At 40.0% G+C, this 19,347-nt stretch overlaps 1 protein-coding gene across 2 annotated transcripts in view; it reads right to left on the bottom strand.

Annotated features, from left to right (window-relative positions):
• Atad5 (ATPase family AAA domain containing 5) overlaps positions 1-19,347 on the bottom strand; it is a 56,538-nt gene that overhangs the window by 18,782 nt on the left and 18,409 nt on the right. The window contains exons 7-14 of one of the 2 annotated variants that reach the window (XM_029557907.1): positions 18,789-18,973; positions 11,278-11,432; positions 10,607-10,757; positions 9,216-9,404; positions 8,026-8,122; positions 4,369-4,448; positions 4,016-4,158; positions 3,219-3,369 (exon numbers count right to left, since the gene is read on the bottom strand). In XM_029557907.1, the coding sequence (XP_029413767.1) occupies positions 3,219-3,369; positions 4,016-4,158; positions 4,369-4,448; positions 8,026-8,122; positions 9,216-9,404; positions 10,607-10,757; positions 11,278-11,432; positions 18,789-18,973 (1,151 nt within the window). Of the gene's footprint in view, positions 1-3,218; positions 3,370-4,015; positions 4,159-4,368; positions 4,449-8,025; positions 8,123-9,215; positions 9,405-10,597; positions 10,758-11,277; positions 11,433-18,788; positions 18,974-19,347 lie in introns of both variants that reach the window. The other variant, XM_017795220.2, reaches the window with a different exon arrangement.

Raw genomic sequence — 19,347 nt, 5'->3', positions numbered from 1 at the left:
GCACATAAGATAGTAACTGAGGAAAATACTGTTCTGGAGCTGTATAATAATTAAGACATGTAAGGTCTAAGACAAGGATGAAAGTTCTAGAAAACAATATCTCAGTGTTTCCAGGTAGTAAAGATCACCCAATTATGTTTTAACTTTGAACCCACCCTCCGAACATCTTTGTACATGCTACTTGCTTACAGCACTGATAGAGCTAAATTGAAATTGGATAATAATGTTCTGTAATGTGTCTCAGCCTCACATGTGCACTTACCTACATGCAGGCAATACATGCATACACATAAAATAAAAATAATAGGGCTGGAAGGACGGCTCAGCGGGTAAGAACAGTGGCTGTTCTTGCAGAAGACCCAGGTTTGAATCCCAGCACCCACATGGCAGCTAACAACTGTCTGTAACTCCACTCCCATAGGATCCGACAGCCTCTTCTGACCTCCACAGGCACTGCACATGGGTGCACTTACTTACATGCAGGCAATACACGCATACACATAAAATAATAAATAAAAATAATAAATAACTTTTTTTTTTTTTAAGTATCATGCACTGGGCGTGGTGGCACACACCTGTAGTCCCAGCACTTGGGAGGCAGAGGCAGGCAGATCACTGTGAGTTCCAGGCCAGCCTAGTCTACATAGTGAGTTCCAGGACAGCTGGGGCTACAGGGAGACCCTGTCTCAAGAAGACCAAAAAAAAATAGTATCATGCATCCAAAGAAGCAGAAGAATACAATCCATAATGAGCAAGAGAGAGAAGAAAAGAACTGAGAAATCATACAAATGAGAAAATTAGTGAACAAAAACACTGAAACGGGGCTGGAGAGATGTTCAGAGGTTAGGAACACTGGCTGTTCTTGCAGAGGACCTGGATTCAATTCCCAGTACCCCCATGGTGGGTAACAACAATCTGTAACTCCAGTGCCAGGGGATTCTAACGCTCTCTTCTGACCATGGCGGGCACTGCACGACATGGGTCCACCTTACCTACATGCAGACAATATATTCATAAACATAAAATAGAATATAAAATAATTTTAAAAAACTTTATAGCTGGGGCTAGAGAGATGGGCTCAGCAGTACTCTCTCAGAGGACCCGGGTTCAGTTCCCAGCACCCATATGGTAGCTATGAACCATCCTTAACTCCAGTTCCAGGGGAATCCAAAGCCCTATTCTGACCTCCAGGGTACTGCACAACATGGGTGCACTCACACATACGTGTAGGCAATACACTCATACACATAAAATTTAAAAAATAATACATAAAATATTTAACAACAAAAAATATTTGATAGCTAAAAAACCAATTGAAATAGTTACAACTATATTTCATATGTGCAAAGCCTAGAAGAAACAGAGGACATATGATAACTAAACACAGAAGGTATAAAAAAGACTCACATGCAAGTTCTAGAAATGAAAACTATACTGGATGGCACTGAAATCATGTTAGATACAGCAGAAGAAAAGATCCAGGAGCTTGAATATATAGCAGTAACTACTCAAACTGAGATGCAAAGAGGAAAAGTCTGGAAAGTTGAATGAAGTGTTAATAAGATGTGTGACATCTTCAAGTGGTCTAAGATACCTAAAATTAGAGTTGCCAAAGGATTATAAGTAGAAGAGAAAAATATATTTCATTAAATAATGGCTGAAAATTTCTAAATGCAATGAAAACTATAAGGTCCTCTATCTAAGAATCCCCAGCAAACCCTAAGTAGAAGAAACATGAAGAAACCTGTATCATGGCATATCATAATCAAGGGCTTAAAATTAGTGATAAAGGTGTGGTGGTACACACCTTTAATCCCAGCAATCAGGAGGCAGAGGCAGATGGATCACTGTGAGTTGGAGGTCAGCCTGTTCTATTTAGTTAGTTCCAGGCCAATCAGGGCTACATAGTAACACTCGATCTTAAAAGCATAAATAAATAATAAAAAATTAGTACTAAGGAAAAAAATCTGGGCTGGACAGATGCTCCACGAAAAAAGGTACTTGCTGCTGAGGCTGACAACTTGAGTTCCATCCTTGGGACCCACGTGGTGGAAGGAGAGAACTGACTCCCACAGGTTGTTCTTTTACCTCCACACAAGCCATTGCATGCCCCCTCCAATAAAATAAGTGTAAAATGTTTTTAAAGAAAAAAAGTTGAAAATATCAAAGACTAATGAACACAAATTATTAAAACACATTAAATATGTACAAACTCATAAGTTTGTAATACTACAAGTATCTATGAAACTATACAAAACTCATTAAGTTTACATTACTAATATCATTATTCTAAGAACAAAAAAGAAAAAAAAAAGAGAACTGTTTCTCATGCCTATCAACTGTATTTCAAAATATTCAAATAGCTGATGAGGAACGGTGCTTCTCAGAATTCCAACTAATAAATGCACTGAGTCCAAATAACAAAATCATCATTTTTAAATGTCTAATAATGTCTATTACACAAAGACTACTAACGGCTGCATAGTACCATTCAATAAGATGGGATAGGGAACTTCATAATCAGTGAGTCAGAACGAAAACACATGAACTCGTCTGTCAATCTTAGTATCACTAGAAGTAGGACAGGTCTTCTGTCATGATGTCACAGGAGGAACAAGTCTACCTATTCCTGTAGTCCAGCAGCAAAACAGAACCTGGATCTAATCAAGTTCACAATTATTAGTTAACAAGAAATGCAGGGAAGAGGAATACATTAATTGATACTATGAACATATGTTCAAAAGGCAAAGTCAGAGTATGAGAAGTTCAGTCACAACCAAGTTCTTCAACAAATAAATGACATCAATATACAAGGGAGAAAATTGTTTTAAAGATTAAAAGAAACCTAAGCAAACATTAGTCAAATGTAAGATTAGGCTGATGCTGATTTGAACAAACCATGTGAAACAACAGAAAACTAAAACCAAACTGTGCTTTAAATAATACCAAGGAATATGATTAGTTGTTAGGTTTGGTTGACAATATTGTTATGCCTTTAAAAAGCCTTTATTGTTTAGAAATATATATGTAAGTAGATATGGATAGAAAAATGAGATGGTCTTCATATTTTTTTTTTCAGAATAGCTAGGGCAGGGGGAGCATGTTAATATTCAGAAAAAGATTAAAAAAAAAGAGATGGCAAAACACTAACAATTAGAACTATTTTCTCAGAATTATTTCTTCAAAAGGTTGCAGCTCAAGGGAAAGAATTTACTTACTTGGTGACTTGCCAATATTGAAGTTATTAAAAAAACAGGGTTTCTGTGAGTTTACACCTTGCTTATCTACTTGATGGGACTGAGTAGCTTCCTTCAGTTGAGATAGGATTTGCCTACCACTTCGCTGGGAAGAGGCATTCACTTCAAATATCTAAAAGAATATACAAAAAAAAAAGGTCAGAATTACTTTTTCTTTTCTTTTTGTTTTGTTTTTTTGAGGCAGGGTCTCTCACTGTAGCCAAGGTTAGCCTTAAACTCAGCACTTCTCCCCTCGATTCTCAGCTTCCAAAGTGCAATAAGTGTGAACCATCATACCCAGCTTCTCTTTTACTTTGTGTGAGTACATATTTGTATATGCTCATGTGCATGTACTTGTGAGTGTATGCACATAGAGCCAGAGGTCAGAGGTTGACCTTGGGTATCGTCTTCAATCTCTTACCACCTAATTTTTTCAGACCAAGTCTCTCACTGAACCTGGTATTCACAGATAGGTTGGTTGCCTGTGAGCTCCAGGGATCTCCTGTCTCTACTTTCCCAGTGATGGGATTACAGATGTGCACTGTTGAGCTGACTTTCACATAGGTGCTATGGATCTGAACATAGGTCCTCAATCACTTGTCCAACTATATCATTGCCCCAGCCCTTCTCCTTTTTGAAATAGGGTTATATAGCATAGGCTGACTTTGAACTTATAATCCTCTTGCTTAATGTTAGAAAAGGCACGGGCCATCATGACTGGCTACTTTATTTTTTAGTTCAAGGGTAATACATTAACATTCACTGTAGCTATTACTAACCTTAAATCCAAGCTCCTGAGCACATGCATAGACTGCGGCAGTTTTTCCCACTCCTGTTGGCCCTGTTATAAGAACAGTATTGCAAAGATGACTCTCTCCTTCATCATCTGAACTGCCCTTGAAGTCTATGGTATCTGACAAATCTGAAAAATTATTCAAAGACATATAAAATCATTAACTGCTTAGGCAGCAAGTCTATATCATAAAACCTAGTACTTAAATCCCACAAATTTCTTTCCAATAAATAATAGAAAATGAATTCACGAAGAGTAGTTTTATACAAATTTATACAAATTTTAGCTAATCTAACTCTAGAAATGTTTAATGAAATGGAAAAAGATAACTCAAAATACCTTCCTGTTTCTCATCTCTTTTTCCCTTCAAATTCTGTTTTTCTTCCAGTTCAGCTTTTCTTTTCCAGTCTTTCAACCAACTGTCATAAAAGAAATGTGTTAATAAAAATAATCTGAAGTACAGAGCTGGGGGTGTAGCTCCGTTGAAAGAGTGCTAGCCTCTAATGCACAAAGCCTTATGTTCAATGTCTAGCATAAACCAGGGGTGGTGGTGCATGCTTGTGGTCCCAGCACCCTGTAATTCCAGAACTCAGTGGGTGAGAGGCAGGAGGATCAAAAGTTCAAGGTCATCCTCTTTGACAAAGGGAATTCAAGGCAAGCTTGTCCAAAAAAGGAAAAAAATAACAACAAAAAACCCAAAAAACTAAAATAGTTTGTGAACAAAGTCTAACATAAGCAGAAAAGACTAAATTCTATTCTGGAAATAAACTGCCTGAGTATAAATCTCAGCTCCTCTCCTTTCTAGCTATGTGAGCCTAGAAAAATAACTCAACGGCTGTCTAAACCTATTTCTCCATTGATGAGATGAAGGCAAGATTTAGCCCCACAATATTGTTCTAAGAATTCTATGAACTAAGAAGAGGGCAAAAACATGGAACTACCAAGCTCATGGTATTTTGTTTTTTAAAGATTTAATTTATGTGTTTATGTGTCTGTGTATTTACACGTGTGTGTGCAGGTGACCACAAAGGATAGAAGAGGGTGTTAGATCCTCTGGAGCTGGAGTTACAGGTAGTTGTGAGCCACTTGATGTATGTGCATGGAACTGAACTTGGGTCTTCTGCAAAAGCAACTAGCCACCTCTCCAGCCCTACCCCCGACCCCGTTTTTTTGTCTTTTTGAGACAGGGTCTCCCCGTAGCCCCAACTGGCCTGGAAATCACTTATGCAGATCTGGCTAGCCTTAAACTCCTCACAGGGATCTGCCTGTCTTGACCTCCCTAGTGCTGGGATTAAAGGCATACACCACCACACCCAGCTTTTTTGTTTTTGTTATTGCTTTTTAAGTCAGGGTCTCATTCTGTAGCCCAGGCTAGTACTGAACTCTTAGTGAGCCTCCTGCCTCAGCCTCTGGAGGCCTGAGATTATAGATGCATGTCATCACACCCAGCGCTATTAGCCACTATTATAGATATCCAAAGTCCAAATAGAAAATTATTTTGGCCAAGTGATTTTAGAATTCAGAAGTTTTCAGGCTTAGGTAATTTGCTTGGCACAGCAGCACACACCTGTAATCCCAGCACTTGGGAGGCACAGGCAAGAAGATCAAGAGTGCAAGGGCTGGAGAGATGGCTCAGCAACTAAGAACACTGGTTGTTCTTGCAGAAGATCCGGGTTCGTATCCCAGCACCCACATGGCAACTAACTGTCTGTAACTCCAGTTCCAGAGGATCCAACAGCCTCTTCTGTCCTCCACAGGCATTGCACAACGCAGGTGCACTTACCTAGAAGCAGGCAATACATGCATACACATAAAATAAAAATAATAAATACTAAAAAAAAAAAAAAACAAAAAAAAAAAAAAAAAAAAACTAAAAAAAAAAAAAAAGAGTTCAAGATCATCCTCAGCTACACATAAGAGTCTGTGACCAGTTTCAGCTATAGGAGAGCCTGTCTCAAAACAAAAAAATTATAGAGGTAATTTAGTTTTTATTTACTTTCAATATGTATTTATCTATTTTGTGTATATGTGTATGGTGTATATATGTCTGAATCTGTGTGTAGAGGTTGGAAGACAACTTCCAGCAGCTGGTTTTCTCTTTCTCCCTTAGAGTTTAGGGGGATCAAACTTAGGTAGGGCTTGGTGGCAAAAGCCTTTACTCACCGAGCCATTTTGATGGCCCCTATTTGTGTATTTTTTTGAGACAGGGTTTAGCTATGTTGCCCAGGCTGACTTTGAACACAGTAATCCTCCTTCCTGAACCTTCCAAATGCTAGGTTTACAGGGATGGAGCATGAGACCTGGCTCTAAAAAGGTAATTTGAATTAGTACTAAAAGTAACCAATGAAGACCTATTATAATGAACTTTATAAAGCTAATAAATTTCAGTTTTCAGAACTTAGGGAACTGTCAACTTGAATTAAGAGTAACATGATTCCACTGGTTAGAATGTAGGAATTAGGGGCTGGAGAGATGGCTCAGCAGTTAAGAACACTGGCTGTTCTTGCAGACTTGGGTTTGAATCCCAGCACCCACATGGCAGCTAACAACTGTCCGTAACTCCAGTTGCAGGAGATCTGACAGTCTCTTCTGTCCTCCACAGGCATTGCACAACACGGGTACACTTACCTACATGCAGGCAATATACATATACATATAAAAATAATAAATAAAATATTTTCAAAAAAAAAGAATGTAGGAATTAATAATATGCATACAATTTTTTTTGAGATAGAGTGTCAAATAACCCAGGTTGGCCTAAAACTTGTAATGTAGTTGAAGTTGGCCTTGAGCCTGATCTTCCTGCCTCGATCTCCAGAGTGTTGGGATTACAGGTACTCACCACTATGGCCAGCCCCTACAATTTCTTCTGGAAAATTTTATAAGAAAGTTTCAAGGGCTGGAGGAATGGCTTGGCAGTTAGGAGCACTGGCTGCTCTTACAGAGGACTGGAATTCAATTCCCAGCACTCCCATGGCAGCTAACAACCATCCTAACTCCAGTTTCAGTGGGATCCAACACCTTCTTCTGAACTCTGTGGGCACTGTACAACATGGGTACACTCATACACATTAAATAAAAATAAATAAAAATGTAAGAAAATAACATTTTTTTTTGTACATGTGTATGTTTTGAGGGCTGAGAGATGGCTCAGTGGTTAAGAGCACTGATTGCTCTTGCAGAGAACCCAAGTTCAATTCCTAGCTTCCTAGCACTCACATGGAGGCTAATAACCGTAACTCCAGTTCCAGAGGATCCAATGCCCTCTTCTGACCTCTGCTGACATTGCACATGGGCACACCTACCTACATGCAGGCAATACACTCATACACATAAAATAAAAATAATAAACAAAAAGTTTTTTGATACAGGATTGTCTGGCTGGCCTGGAACTCACTATATATGAAGCTGGCGTCATACAGAGATCTATCTACCTTCCTCTCCCTCTGTAGTGCTGGTATTAAAGGTATGTAGTACTACCATGCCTAGCCAAAAAAAACTTTTTTTTTTTAATCTTTTTGAGACAAGGTCTCCCTATAGCCCAGCTGGCCTGGAACCTACTATGTAGACCAGGCTGGCCTCAAACTCAGAGATCCACCTGCCTCTGTCTCCTCCTGAGTGCTGGGATTAAAGGTGTGCGTCACCATACTCAGCTAAGAAAAACTTTAAAAAAAAATTTTTTTTTAATTTAATAACCACATGATTAAAAGAAGCATTTCATTAAAGCTTTAACATATTCAGTAACACATTCCAGAGCAAGGATACATCTCTTTCAAAGGTGGCTGTAAATTTTTAGGTTCACAGTTGAATTAATAGCCATACAATATTGAACTCAGTATAAACCCTGCAAATTTCAAGAAAAACTTTTTATCTAAATTATTTTTCAAAGACTTTCCCACAGAGTATATTATTTTGTAACTTATAAATTTTGGTCTGAATAAATAGTAAAACTAAATTCATAAACTACTTCTCAATTTCTTTACAAATTCTACCAACCTATATAACTTTTTTATAGCCAGCTCATTGCCTATGAGCTCATTTGCATTCTGGGGTTGGTATTTTTCTGTCCAAAGCATGTCTTCAGTTCCAGAATCTAAAGCAAAAAAATAAATACATTATTATTTATTCATTGATATATGCATACATTCTGAAACATTTACAATATTATAAATGCAATAATAGGCATCTGTAGAGATAGTTATGTTTATAAAATGCAAAAATGGATTTTTTCTTTTTTTGGCCTTTTTTGAGACAGGGTCTCCCAGTAGCCCCAGCTGGCCTGGAACTCACTAGGTAGACCAGGCTGGCCTCAAACTCACAGAGATCCACCTGCCTCTGCCTCCTCCTGAGTGCTGGGATTAAAGGCATGTGCCACCACACCCGGCAAAAATGGATTTTTAAAACATTACATTTTAAATTTAAACTCTACTGCCTTAAAAAAATTAACCATCATGGAGCTGGAGAGATGGCTCAGTGGTTAAGAACACTGGTTGTTCTTGCAGAAGACCCGGGTTCGAATCCCAGCAACCACATGGCAGTTAACAATAACTCCAGTCCCAGGGGATCCGACAGCCTCTTCTGACCTCTGCGGGCACTGCACGACACAGGTACACTTACCTACATGCAGGCAATACATGCATACACATAAAATAAAAATAAATAAAAATTTTAAAAAATTAACCATCATAAAATTTCATGAGTAATGTAGTAAAAAGTGCACATTACATTTTTAAATAACCACTTAAATAAGAACTATGAAGAATAATTTGTAGCACAAAAACCAATAAGCTAAAGAAGAAAAGCAGCATATCATCTATGAAGTCAACCTGGACAAAGAGACAAATGATACGCCACCAACAGAGAGAACTGAAGACAGTAAAGATGCCAATTTCTCTCCAAACTAATGAACAAACAAATGCGAATTCAAAATCTCAATGGGATGTAGGTGGGTACAGAAACTAATAGTTCACTTTAAAAAGGAAGCACAGGCCCGGGGTGGTGGTACATGCCTTTGATCACAGCACCTGGGCACTCGAGGATGGGATGGAAAAAATCCAATTTGTCAGAAAAGGTATTTCAGCTACTGACTATCCTCACCTATTATCAGAATACCATCATCTACCACTTTGTGTCCACTTTACATGTACTCAAAGTAGTTAGCTTCCTCATGATTGTAGAAAATATACCTTTGGAAGAATTGTGCTTTATCCCAGGAGAGTTGTTTCTTTTGTCAAGCTCTTCTGACTTCCCATTTATCATTTCTGAACTTACTGAATATTCATTTGGTTTCCTTCTTTTTGACTTCTGGCTTCCTATTTCCACTCGTTTCCTTTTGGTTTCTTTATGACTGATATCAGGCTGTAGTTGTGAACTTTCTATTTGTGAAATTATAGAAACACACGTGCTTATTTATCAACAAAAACAATTTTCTTTCTAATTTTTATTTATTTATTGATTGATTGATTGATTGATTGATTTTTTTGGCCTTTATGAGACAGGGTCTCCCTGTAGCCCCAGCTGGTCTGGAACTCACTATGTAACAAGACCAAGCTGGCCTTGAACTCACAGAAATTCACCTGCCTCTGCCTCTTGAGTGCTGGGACTAAAGGTGTGCACCACCACTCCCAGCTAACAAAAACAATTTTCAGTACCTAGAATTCTTCATACCACTTCCAAATATCCTAGTCTCATGACATTGAGATGAAAATAACTGAATATTATATAATGAAAGTCAGCTGGAGATCTCAATATTTAGAATGACTTTCATATAAGATACGTAAGTTAGGGGCTGGAGAGATGGCTCAGCAGTTAAGAGCACTCACTGCTCTTGCAGAGGACCTGGGTTCGATTCCCAGCACCTACATGGCAGCTATGAACCATCCTTAACTCCAGTTCCAGGGGAATCTGAAGCCCTCTTCTGACCTCTGTGGCATTGCATAACATGGGTACACTCACATACATGCAGGCAATACACTTGTAGACATAAAATAAAAATATAAGTAAAATATTTTTTAAAAAGATGTATAAGTTGGGGCTGGGTGTGGTGGCGCACGCCTTTAATCCCAGCACTCAGGAGGCAGGGGCAGGCGGATCTCTGTGAGTTCGAGGCCAGCCTGGTCTCCATGGTGAATCCAGGACAGTTGGGGCTACAGGGGAAAAAAAAAAAAAAAAAGATATATAAGTTGGAATTAGCTCATGTAAGGCTTTCTTAAATGGATGATTAACTTTTTTTTCTTTTTTGAGACAGCATCTCACTATGCAGACGAGGCTGGCCTCGAATGCACAGAGATCCACCTACTTCTGCCTCCAGAATGCTGGGATCAAAGACATCGCCACCATGCCTGGCCCAATGATTAATATTTTAACCTAATGAAAGCCTCCTGGGTTGGCATCACTAGAAGTTGGCAGGCACTAACACAGTACTATGTAAGACACTTTCCATCGGTTAGTCTTCCTTGCCAACTGGCAGCCAAGTTCTGTCTGTGTGGACCATTTCTAAGAGTCAAAGGTTAGGTCTTCATGTTTCCAAACTGAAATATTAACATAAATGATAAGATTTATCACTAACCTTGTTTACCTTGACACTCAGAAAGTACCTGGTGCTCAATTCGTTTTTTCAGAAGCAAGGGAAAATATTTTCTCAAAGAAAATTCAGGATTTGACCACATAATTTCCTCCAGCAAAAGATTTCTTACTTCTTTAGTGAAATCTTTCCTTGTACTCATAAACTACAATGAAGAAGAAGATGTAGAGTAACACAATCCTACCGAATACTTATTGTCCAGAAAAAGTATCAGGCAAGATTAGCTTTAGTCACTAAATACAAGGCTGTATTTGCATAGCTTTTAAAGGGCTTACTATATATTTTTATATTTTTCTTTCAACTACTTATAGTTTACACCTTAATTAAACTGTAATTCTGATTTACAAAGTATTTAAATGTGCTATATAATATTTCTGTCAAAACTGATCATTTTCCTCCTTTTTCCTGTTTTTGTTTTTGTGTGCATGTGTGTGTTTCCTGTAAAACAGGATCTTACTATGTAGCCCAGGTTGACCTAAATACATGATCTATCTATCTCAGCCTTCCAAGTGCTGGGATTATACGTATGGACCAACATGCCTGGCTCTACTATTAGACCCTAGGCAAAGAACAAACCCTAGGCTATAATAGCAGATATACATTTGTTTCCTCCGAAAATCACAAAGGAATCATACCCTACCATGGATGGGTCCTTTGGTACTTACCACAACAGCAGAATTACTTTTTGGATTTGAATTCAATGTTGAAAATTCACCAAGAGCAATAACACATTTTGAGTGATCTGTTACTTTAGTATTCAATTCTTTAAATGTAGTTAATAAAGGACAAGAGGGTTGTTTCAAATGCCATAACCAATACTCTAAAAAAAAAAATTATTGTAAGTTATTGTAATGCAGCATTTACTGAATTATCAAATATGCAAATTTAAAAGGACAGATTAATCCTACTATGCATGAGACCCTGAGTTCAATTCCCAACAATATCAAGAAAAAAAAATTCCTAGATAGTTAACACAAAAGTACCAAACACTCAGATGAATACAGAGGGAACAAAAGGCATAGCTCATATAGCATGGTGATGAGACACAACTCTAATCCCCAACCCCTGAGAGATAGAGGCAAGACTGAGAGCATGAGGCCAGTCTGGGCTACATAGCAAGACCCTGTCTCAGGAAAAAAATATAGACCTTTAACAAATACCAAAAAATTACCTTATCTTTCCACAAATTTGTTAAAAATGAGCAAATATCAGCAAACTCATTTTTCTAAAAAATCAACTTTGATATACAAGGTGGGGCTGGAGAGATGGCTCAGCGGTTAAGAGCACTGACTGCTCTTGCAGAGGACTCGGGTTCAATTCATGGCGGCTATGAACCGTTCTTAACTCCAGTTCCAGGGGAATCTGAAGCCCTCTTCTGAACTCTGTGGCATTCATGACCCGGGTGCACTCATATACATGCAGGCAATACACTATACACATAAAAAATAAAAATAATAAAATATTTTTAAAAAGCTCACTGGGCATGGTGGCGTATGCCTTTAATCCCAGCACTTGGGAGGCAGAGGCAGGCAGATCTTTGTGAGTTCGAGGCCAGCGTGGTCTAGTAAGTTCCAGGACAGCTGGGGCTACAAAGAGACCCTGTCTCAAAAAGACAAAAAAAAAAAAAATCAACTTTGATATGCAAGATAAAAATTCTAGGTCAGGGGCAAGAGAGATGGCTTAGTAGTTAAGAGCACATCCTGCTCTTGCAGAGAACCTGGATTCAGTTCCCAAAAGCCATGTGGCAGCTTACAACCAGTTCAAAGAAATATGATGCTCCCTTCTGGCCTCTGCAGGCATCAGGCATGCATGTGGTATACATACATACATGTAAGAGAACACTCATGCACATAAAAACAAGCAAATTTGTAATAAAACAAAAAATTTAGGTACAGTTAGTGAAGGGCCAGAATGCTCTGACTCCATTTTGGCTAGCTTCTTTAGACAAGCCCAGACAAGCTCAGGCATATTGTACATGTAAAGCCTTATAAGGTATAAACAAAAACTTCTGACTCTAAAAGATATTAGTCAGCACATTGTCCAATGCCATGAAGACAGCCCCTACCAATCAAGACTTTCCCCATACACAGGATATGGGGACATCCAATTATTTTAAAAAGATGCTTGGCACGCATGGGTTTCTGTGGAGTGCCCCAATAAAAGCTCCTGCCTGCTACTGTTTGAGGCCAGACTCCATCTTTGGCTTGTGAAGTCTGTGCCCGGCTAGCCGCCATTTGGTTGTTGTCCTTTTTTACTTTAAATTCTTGAATAAACTTTTTGTATAATCTTTTTGGGTATCTGTGGGAATTAGTCTCGATTCTCAAACCCTAACATTTAGTATCCTGATTTAGAGTCTAAGGTTTTTGGGTTTTGTTTGTTTTTAGACACACCCTCACTGTGGAGCTCTGGCTGGCACTGAGCTTACTATGTAGCCTAGACTGGCCATGAAGTAGATACTCATGCTTCAGTCTCCTAAATGCTATGATTTTTAGAGTATGCTACCATGCCAAACATGAGTCATATCTGGACTCAGATCTAGAGTCTGTCACTTTATATTCTTACAAGTATGGGCAAGATCCCAAAGTTTGGTATCTTCATCTACAATATCATAATATGACCCTCAACCTTTTAGACTTGTTCAGGGGATTAAACTAGTTATGCATATGAATTGTTCAGCAGAATTCCAGATAATAGTAAATAATAATTCCTAAGATTGGGCTAGAGAGATGGTTCAGGGGTTAAGGGCACTGATTGCTCTTCCAGAGAACACGGGATCAGTTTCCAGCACCCAGATGTGGCTAACTACCAGCCTTAACTCCAGTTCCAAGTGATCTGACACTCCCTTCTGGCATCCATAGGTAGTGCACTTACACTCAGGCAAAACACTCAAACACATAAAATAAAAGTAAAATCATTAAAATAATAACAATAATAGTGGTTGGAGATAACTCAGGAGTTAAAGAACACTGGCTGCTTTTGTAGAAGACCCAGGTTCAATTCCCAGCACCCACATAGCAGCTAACAACTGTCTATAACTCCAGTTCTACAGGAATTTGATGCCCTCTTCTGACCACCAAGGGCATTGCATGACACAGGTGCACTTATATACGTGCAGGCAATACACTCATACACATAAGAAAATAAAGAAAAGGACTGGAGAGGTGGCTCAGCAGTTAAGAGCACTGGCTGCTCTTGCAGAGGACCCAGGTTCAATTCCCAGCACCCACATAGCCGCTAACAACTGTCTATAACTCCAGTTCTACAGGAATTTGATGCCCGCTTCTGACCACCAAGGGCATTGCATGACACAGGTGCACTTATATACGTGCAGGCAATACACTCATACACATAAGAAAATAAAGAAAAGGACTGGAGAGGTGGCTCAGCAGTTAAGAGCACTGGCTGCTCTTGCAGAGGACCCAGGTTCAATTCCCAGCACCCACATAGCCGCTAACAACTGTCTATAACTCCAGTTCTACAGGAATTTGATGCCCGCTTCTGACCACCAAGGGCATTGCATGACACAGGTGCACTTATATACGTGCAGGCAATACACTCATACACATAAGAAAATAAAGAAAAGGACTGGAGAGGTGGCTCAGCAGTTAAGAGCACTGGCTGCTCTTGCAGAGGACCCAGGTTCAATTCCCAGCACCCACATAGCCGCTAACAACTGTCTATAACTCCAGTTCTACAGGAATTTGATGCCCGCTTCTGACCACCAAGGGCATTGCATGACACAGGTGCACTTATATACGTGCAGGCAATACACTCATACACATAAGAAAATAAAGAAAAGGACTGGAGAGGTGGCTCAGCAGTTAAGAGCACTGGCTGCTCTTGCAGAGGACCCAGGTTCAATTCCCAGCACCCACATAGCCGCTAACAACTGTCTATAACTCCAGTTCTACAGGAATTTGATGCCCGCTTCTGACCACCAAGGGCATTGCATGACACAGGTGCACTTATATACGTGCAGGCAATACACTCATACACATAAGAAAATAAAGAAAAGGACTGGAGAGGTGGCTCAGCAGTTAAGAGCACTGGCTGCTCTTGCAGAGGACCCAGGTTCAATTCCCAGCACCCACATAGCCGCTAACAACTGTCTATAACTCCAGTTCTACAGGAATTTGATGCCCGCTTCTGACCACCAAGGGCATTGCATGACACAGGTGCACTTATATACGTGCAGGCAATACACTCATACACATAAGAAAATAAAGAAAAGGACTGGAGAGGTGGCTCAGCAGTTAAGAGCACTGGCTGCTCTTGCAGAGGACCCAGGTTCAATTCCCAGCACCCACATAGCCGCTAACAACTGTCTATAACTCCAGTTCTACAGGAATTTGATGCCCGCTTCTGACCACCAAGGGCATTGCATGACACAGGTGCACTTATATACGTGCAGGCAATACACTCATACACATAAGAAAATAAAGAAAAGGACTGGAGAGGTGGCTCAGCAGTTAAGAGCACTGGCTGCTCTTGCAGAGGACCCAGGTTCAATTCCCAGCACCCACATAGCCGCTAACAACTGTCTATAACTCCAGTTCTACAGGAATTTGATGCCCGCTTCTGACCACCAAGGGCATTGCATGACACAGGTGCACTTATATACGTGCAGGCAATACACTCATACACATAAGAAAATAAAGAAAAGGACTGGAGAGGTGGCTCAGCAGTTAAGAGCACTGGCTGCTCTTGCAGAGGACCCAGGTTCAATTCCCAGCACCCACATAGCCGCTAACAACTGTCTATAACTCCAGTTCTACAGGAATTTGATGCCCGCTTCTGACCACCAAGGGCATTGCATGACACAGGTGCACTTATATACGTGCAGGCAATACACTCATACACATAAGAAAATAAAGAAAAGGACTGGAGAGGTGGCTCAGCAGTTAAGAGCACTGGCTGCTCTTGCAGAGGACCCAGGTTCAATTCCCAGCACCCACATAGCCGCTAACAACTGTCTATAACTCCAGTTCTACAGGAATTTGATGCCCGCTTCTGACCACCAAGGGCATTGCATGACACAGGTGCACTTATATACGTGCAGGCAATACACTCATACACATAAGAAAATAAAGAAAAGGACTGGAGAGGTGGCTCAGCAGTTAAGAGCACTGGCTGCTCTTGCAGAGGACCCAGGTTCAATTCCCAGCACCCACATAGCCGCTAACAACTGTCTATAACTCCAGTTCTACAGGAATTTGATGCCCGCTTCTGACCACCAAGGGCATTGCATGACACAGGTGCACTTATATACGTGCAGGCAATACACTCATACACATAAGAAAATAAAGAAAAGGACTGGAGAGGTGGCTCAGCAGTTAAGAGCACTGGCTGCTCTTGCAGAGGACCCAGGTTCAATTCCCAGCACCCACATAGCCGCTAACAACTGTCTATAACTCCAGTTCTACAGGAATTTGATGCCCGCTTCTGACCACCAAGGGCATTGCATGACACAGGTGCACTTATATACGTGCAGGCAATACACTCATACACATAAGAAAATAAAGAAAAGGACTGGAGAGGTGGCTCAGCAGTTAAGAGCACTGGCTGCTCTTGCAGAGGACCCAGGTTCAATTCCCAGCACCCACATAGCAGCTAACAACTGTCTATAACTCCAGTTCTACAGGAATTTGATGCCCTCTTCTGACCACCAAGGGCATTGCATGACACAGGTGCACTTATATACGTGCAGGCAATACACTCATACACATAAGAAAATAAAGATAGGGGGTGGAGAGATGGCTCAGTGGTTAAGAGCACTGGCTGCTTTTGTAGAGGACCTGAGTTCAACTCCCAGCAACTACATGGCAACTAACAACCGTTCATAAATCCAGTTCCAGGCCAATCCAGTGCCCTCTTCTGACCTCCATGGATATTGCACAACATGGGTGTACTTATATACAGGCAGGCAATATACTCATACACATAAGAAGAATAAATAAAAATAAAAATAATAAAATATCTAAAAAATAAAATAAGTAATTCCTAAGGCTGAAAGAGAAAGTAGCTCCCTCTGTTGACTGCCTTATTTGCTCACAAGGACAAATGCTGTTTTATAGTAGTATTCCTATGAAAATGGATTTATCACAATCAGGAATGAAAAACTTACCTAATTTCTGCAACATACTAAAAAGTACTGAGCTGGGGATATAGTTCAGTGGCACAGCATTTGCCTAGCATACTTAAGGCCCAAGGTTCTAACCCAGTACTTCAAAAAGACAATAAGAAAAGCTACATGAAGCTGTACTAGTAACAGCAGCAAAAAAAAAGCCTCATTTACTGAATGGTCAGTGGCAGAAACAATAAATAAGGAAAAGCTGAAGAAATATTATAAGGACTGAAGAGCTGGGCCTGATAGTGGCAGCACACGCCTGTAATTTCAGTACTAAGGAGGAAGCAGAGGCAGGAGGATTGCTACTAGTTGTGAACCTGCCTGGGACTCTGTCCCAAACAAAATAAAACAAAACAAAACATACAAAAAAGAGACTAAATAAAACTTACAGAGTATCAAAAGGAAAAGAAGGGAGAGGAAAACACAACACACATTTCATGGGCAGGGATAAAGCACAAAACAGAACTTCAAAATTACCTGAACTGTTTTGGAGTTACAAAGGCCAAAAGTAAAGAACAAATACTACGCAGGAATAATAGTCTTTATCAATAACTAAAAACTGAAGAACAACAAAGAGACCATATTTCTTTTTTCTTTCTTTCTTTCTTCTTTTTCTTTTTTTGTCTTTTTGAGACAGTCTTCCTGTAGCCCTAGCTGGTGTGGAACTCACTTTGTAGACCAGGCTGGCCTTGAACTCAGAGAGATCTGCCTGCCTCTGCCTCCCAAGTGCTGGGATTAAAGGCCTGTGCCACCACGCCCCACAAGAGACCATATTTCAAACAAAGTAGAAGATGAGAACCAGCACCTCAAGATGTACTCTGACCTCCATATGCATGCCATGGCCAGCATAAGCTCACATTCTCACATGTGAAGATACATCATGCACACTTAACATTCATATACATAAAAATAAATTTTAAAAAATTTTAAATGATCTGCTCACACATGGACCTTTTAGTATACATCTCTTCAATAAAAAAATATTGTATTTATTATTTTTATCTTAGTTTATGTATATGAGTGTATTGCATGCACGTATGGAAGTGCACCCATGTGTAATGCCCACAGGGATCAGAAGAAGACATCAGATCCCCTGGAACTGGATTTATGAACAGTTGTTAGTTGCCATGCAAGAGCAGCCAATGCTCTTAACCACTAAGCCGTCTCTCTAGCCCTCCTCCCCACCATGTACATCTTTCTGAGAAAAACATCTACTGAAGATCCCTTACATCAGGGATGAAAGGACAACATAAGAGATGGGGTAAGGATCTCTTTGGCTTCCTTGTCTACAAGCTCCCATCCTCAATAAATGAGGAAAAGAGGATAAAACACATACTTGTAACCTCCACTAAAATCACCACAAGAGGGGCTGGGGAGATGGCTCAGTGGTTAAGAACACTGGTTGTTCTTACAGAAGACCCGGGTTCGTATCCCAGCACCCACATGGCAGCTAACAATGGTCGGTAACTCCAGTTCCAGGGGATCCAACGGCCTCTTCTGTCCTCCTTGGGCATTGCACGGCACAGGTGCACTTACCTACATGCAGGCAGTACATTCAAACACATGAAATAAAAATTAAAAAAACAAAACAAAACAAACACCACAAGAACGCTATGAGGCCAGGAAATCTAAGCCCTTTTTTTCTTTTTTAATAATCTCTCTATGCAGCCCAGGCTGGTCTCAAAACGTTGATCCTCCTGTCTCAGCCTCCCAGGAATGTTTGGATGGCAGGTGTGTGCCTCTGTGCCTGGAGCTTAGTCTCACTTTTACCTTTTGTTGTTGTGCTGGTGAGTAAACCCATAGCTTTCCATATGAAGGTGAGTGTTCTATTAATGAACTACCTCCCTAGCCCACTCTTTTAGCAACCACCTTACAGATAATAAGATTTTGAGGCCAGCCTGGACTACAAAGTAAGACCTTGGTTTTTTTAAAAAAAAAGGTGTTAGCCTAGCCTCTGCTGACACTAGGCAAACATGTGGTCCATACATAGATATAGGTAAAACATTCACACACATAGAAATAAAATTTAAATAAAGTAATAAAACCTACCATCATCCTTTTGTTGCACATGAACGACTCTCTGGAAACTGGTACTCACTGCACTGTATATATCCAGTGCAGCAGCTTTCTTTGCAATTTGTCGTTTCAATGACTCTGGCAAACCACTCATTAGAAAATCACGCTTTGCTTTAAATTGTGTATCACAATCCTGAGATTTTTCAGATGCATCTTGACTTTGAAGAAAATGATTTGAAAAATAAAAGCAAAATTATAAGTACTTAAAAGAATAAACTGGGCCATGGAGATAGCTCAGTGGGTAAGGTGCCTGCTGCTAAGCCTGATAACCTGAGTTCAATCCCCAGGACCCACATAGTGGAAGAAAGAATCAACTCCCCTGTCCTCCACACACAGGCCATAGTACATGCATTCTAGACCTCCATGCACATTGTACATACCCATATAAACAAACAAATATAAAAAAATGTTTTTTAAAGAATAAACTATTTAGAGTCAGTGAGATCAATCAGGCTTGCCACCAAGGCCTGACGACCTTTGTTCAATTGCCACGAACATACATGGTGAAAAAAAAAGAACCAACCTCCTCCAC

This window comes from Nannospalax galili, unplaced genomic scaffold (genome assembly GCF_000622305.1).
Source record: "Nannospalax galili isolate Female #2095 unplaced genomic scaffold, S.galili_v1.0 scaffold8, whole genome shotgun sequence".
In the NCBI taxonomy this organism is placed as follows: domain Eukaryota; kingdom Metazoa; phylum Chordata; class Mammalia; order Rodentia; family Spalacidae; genus Nannospalax; species Nannospalax galili.
The sequence above is the reverse complement of the archived record's forward strand: the minus strand, read 5'-3'. Positions and strand labels throughout refer to the sequence as shown.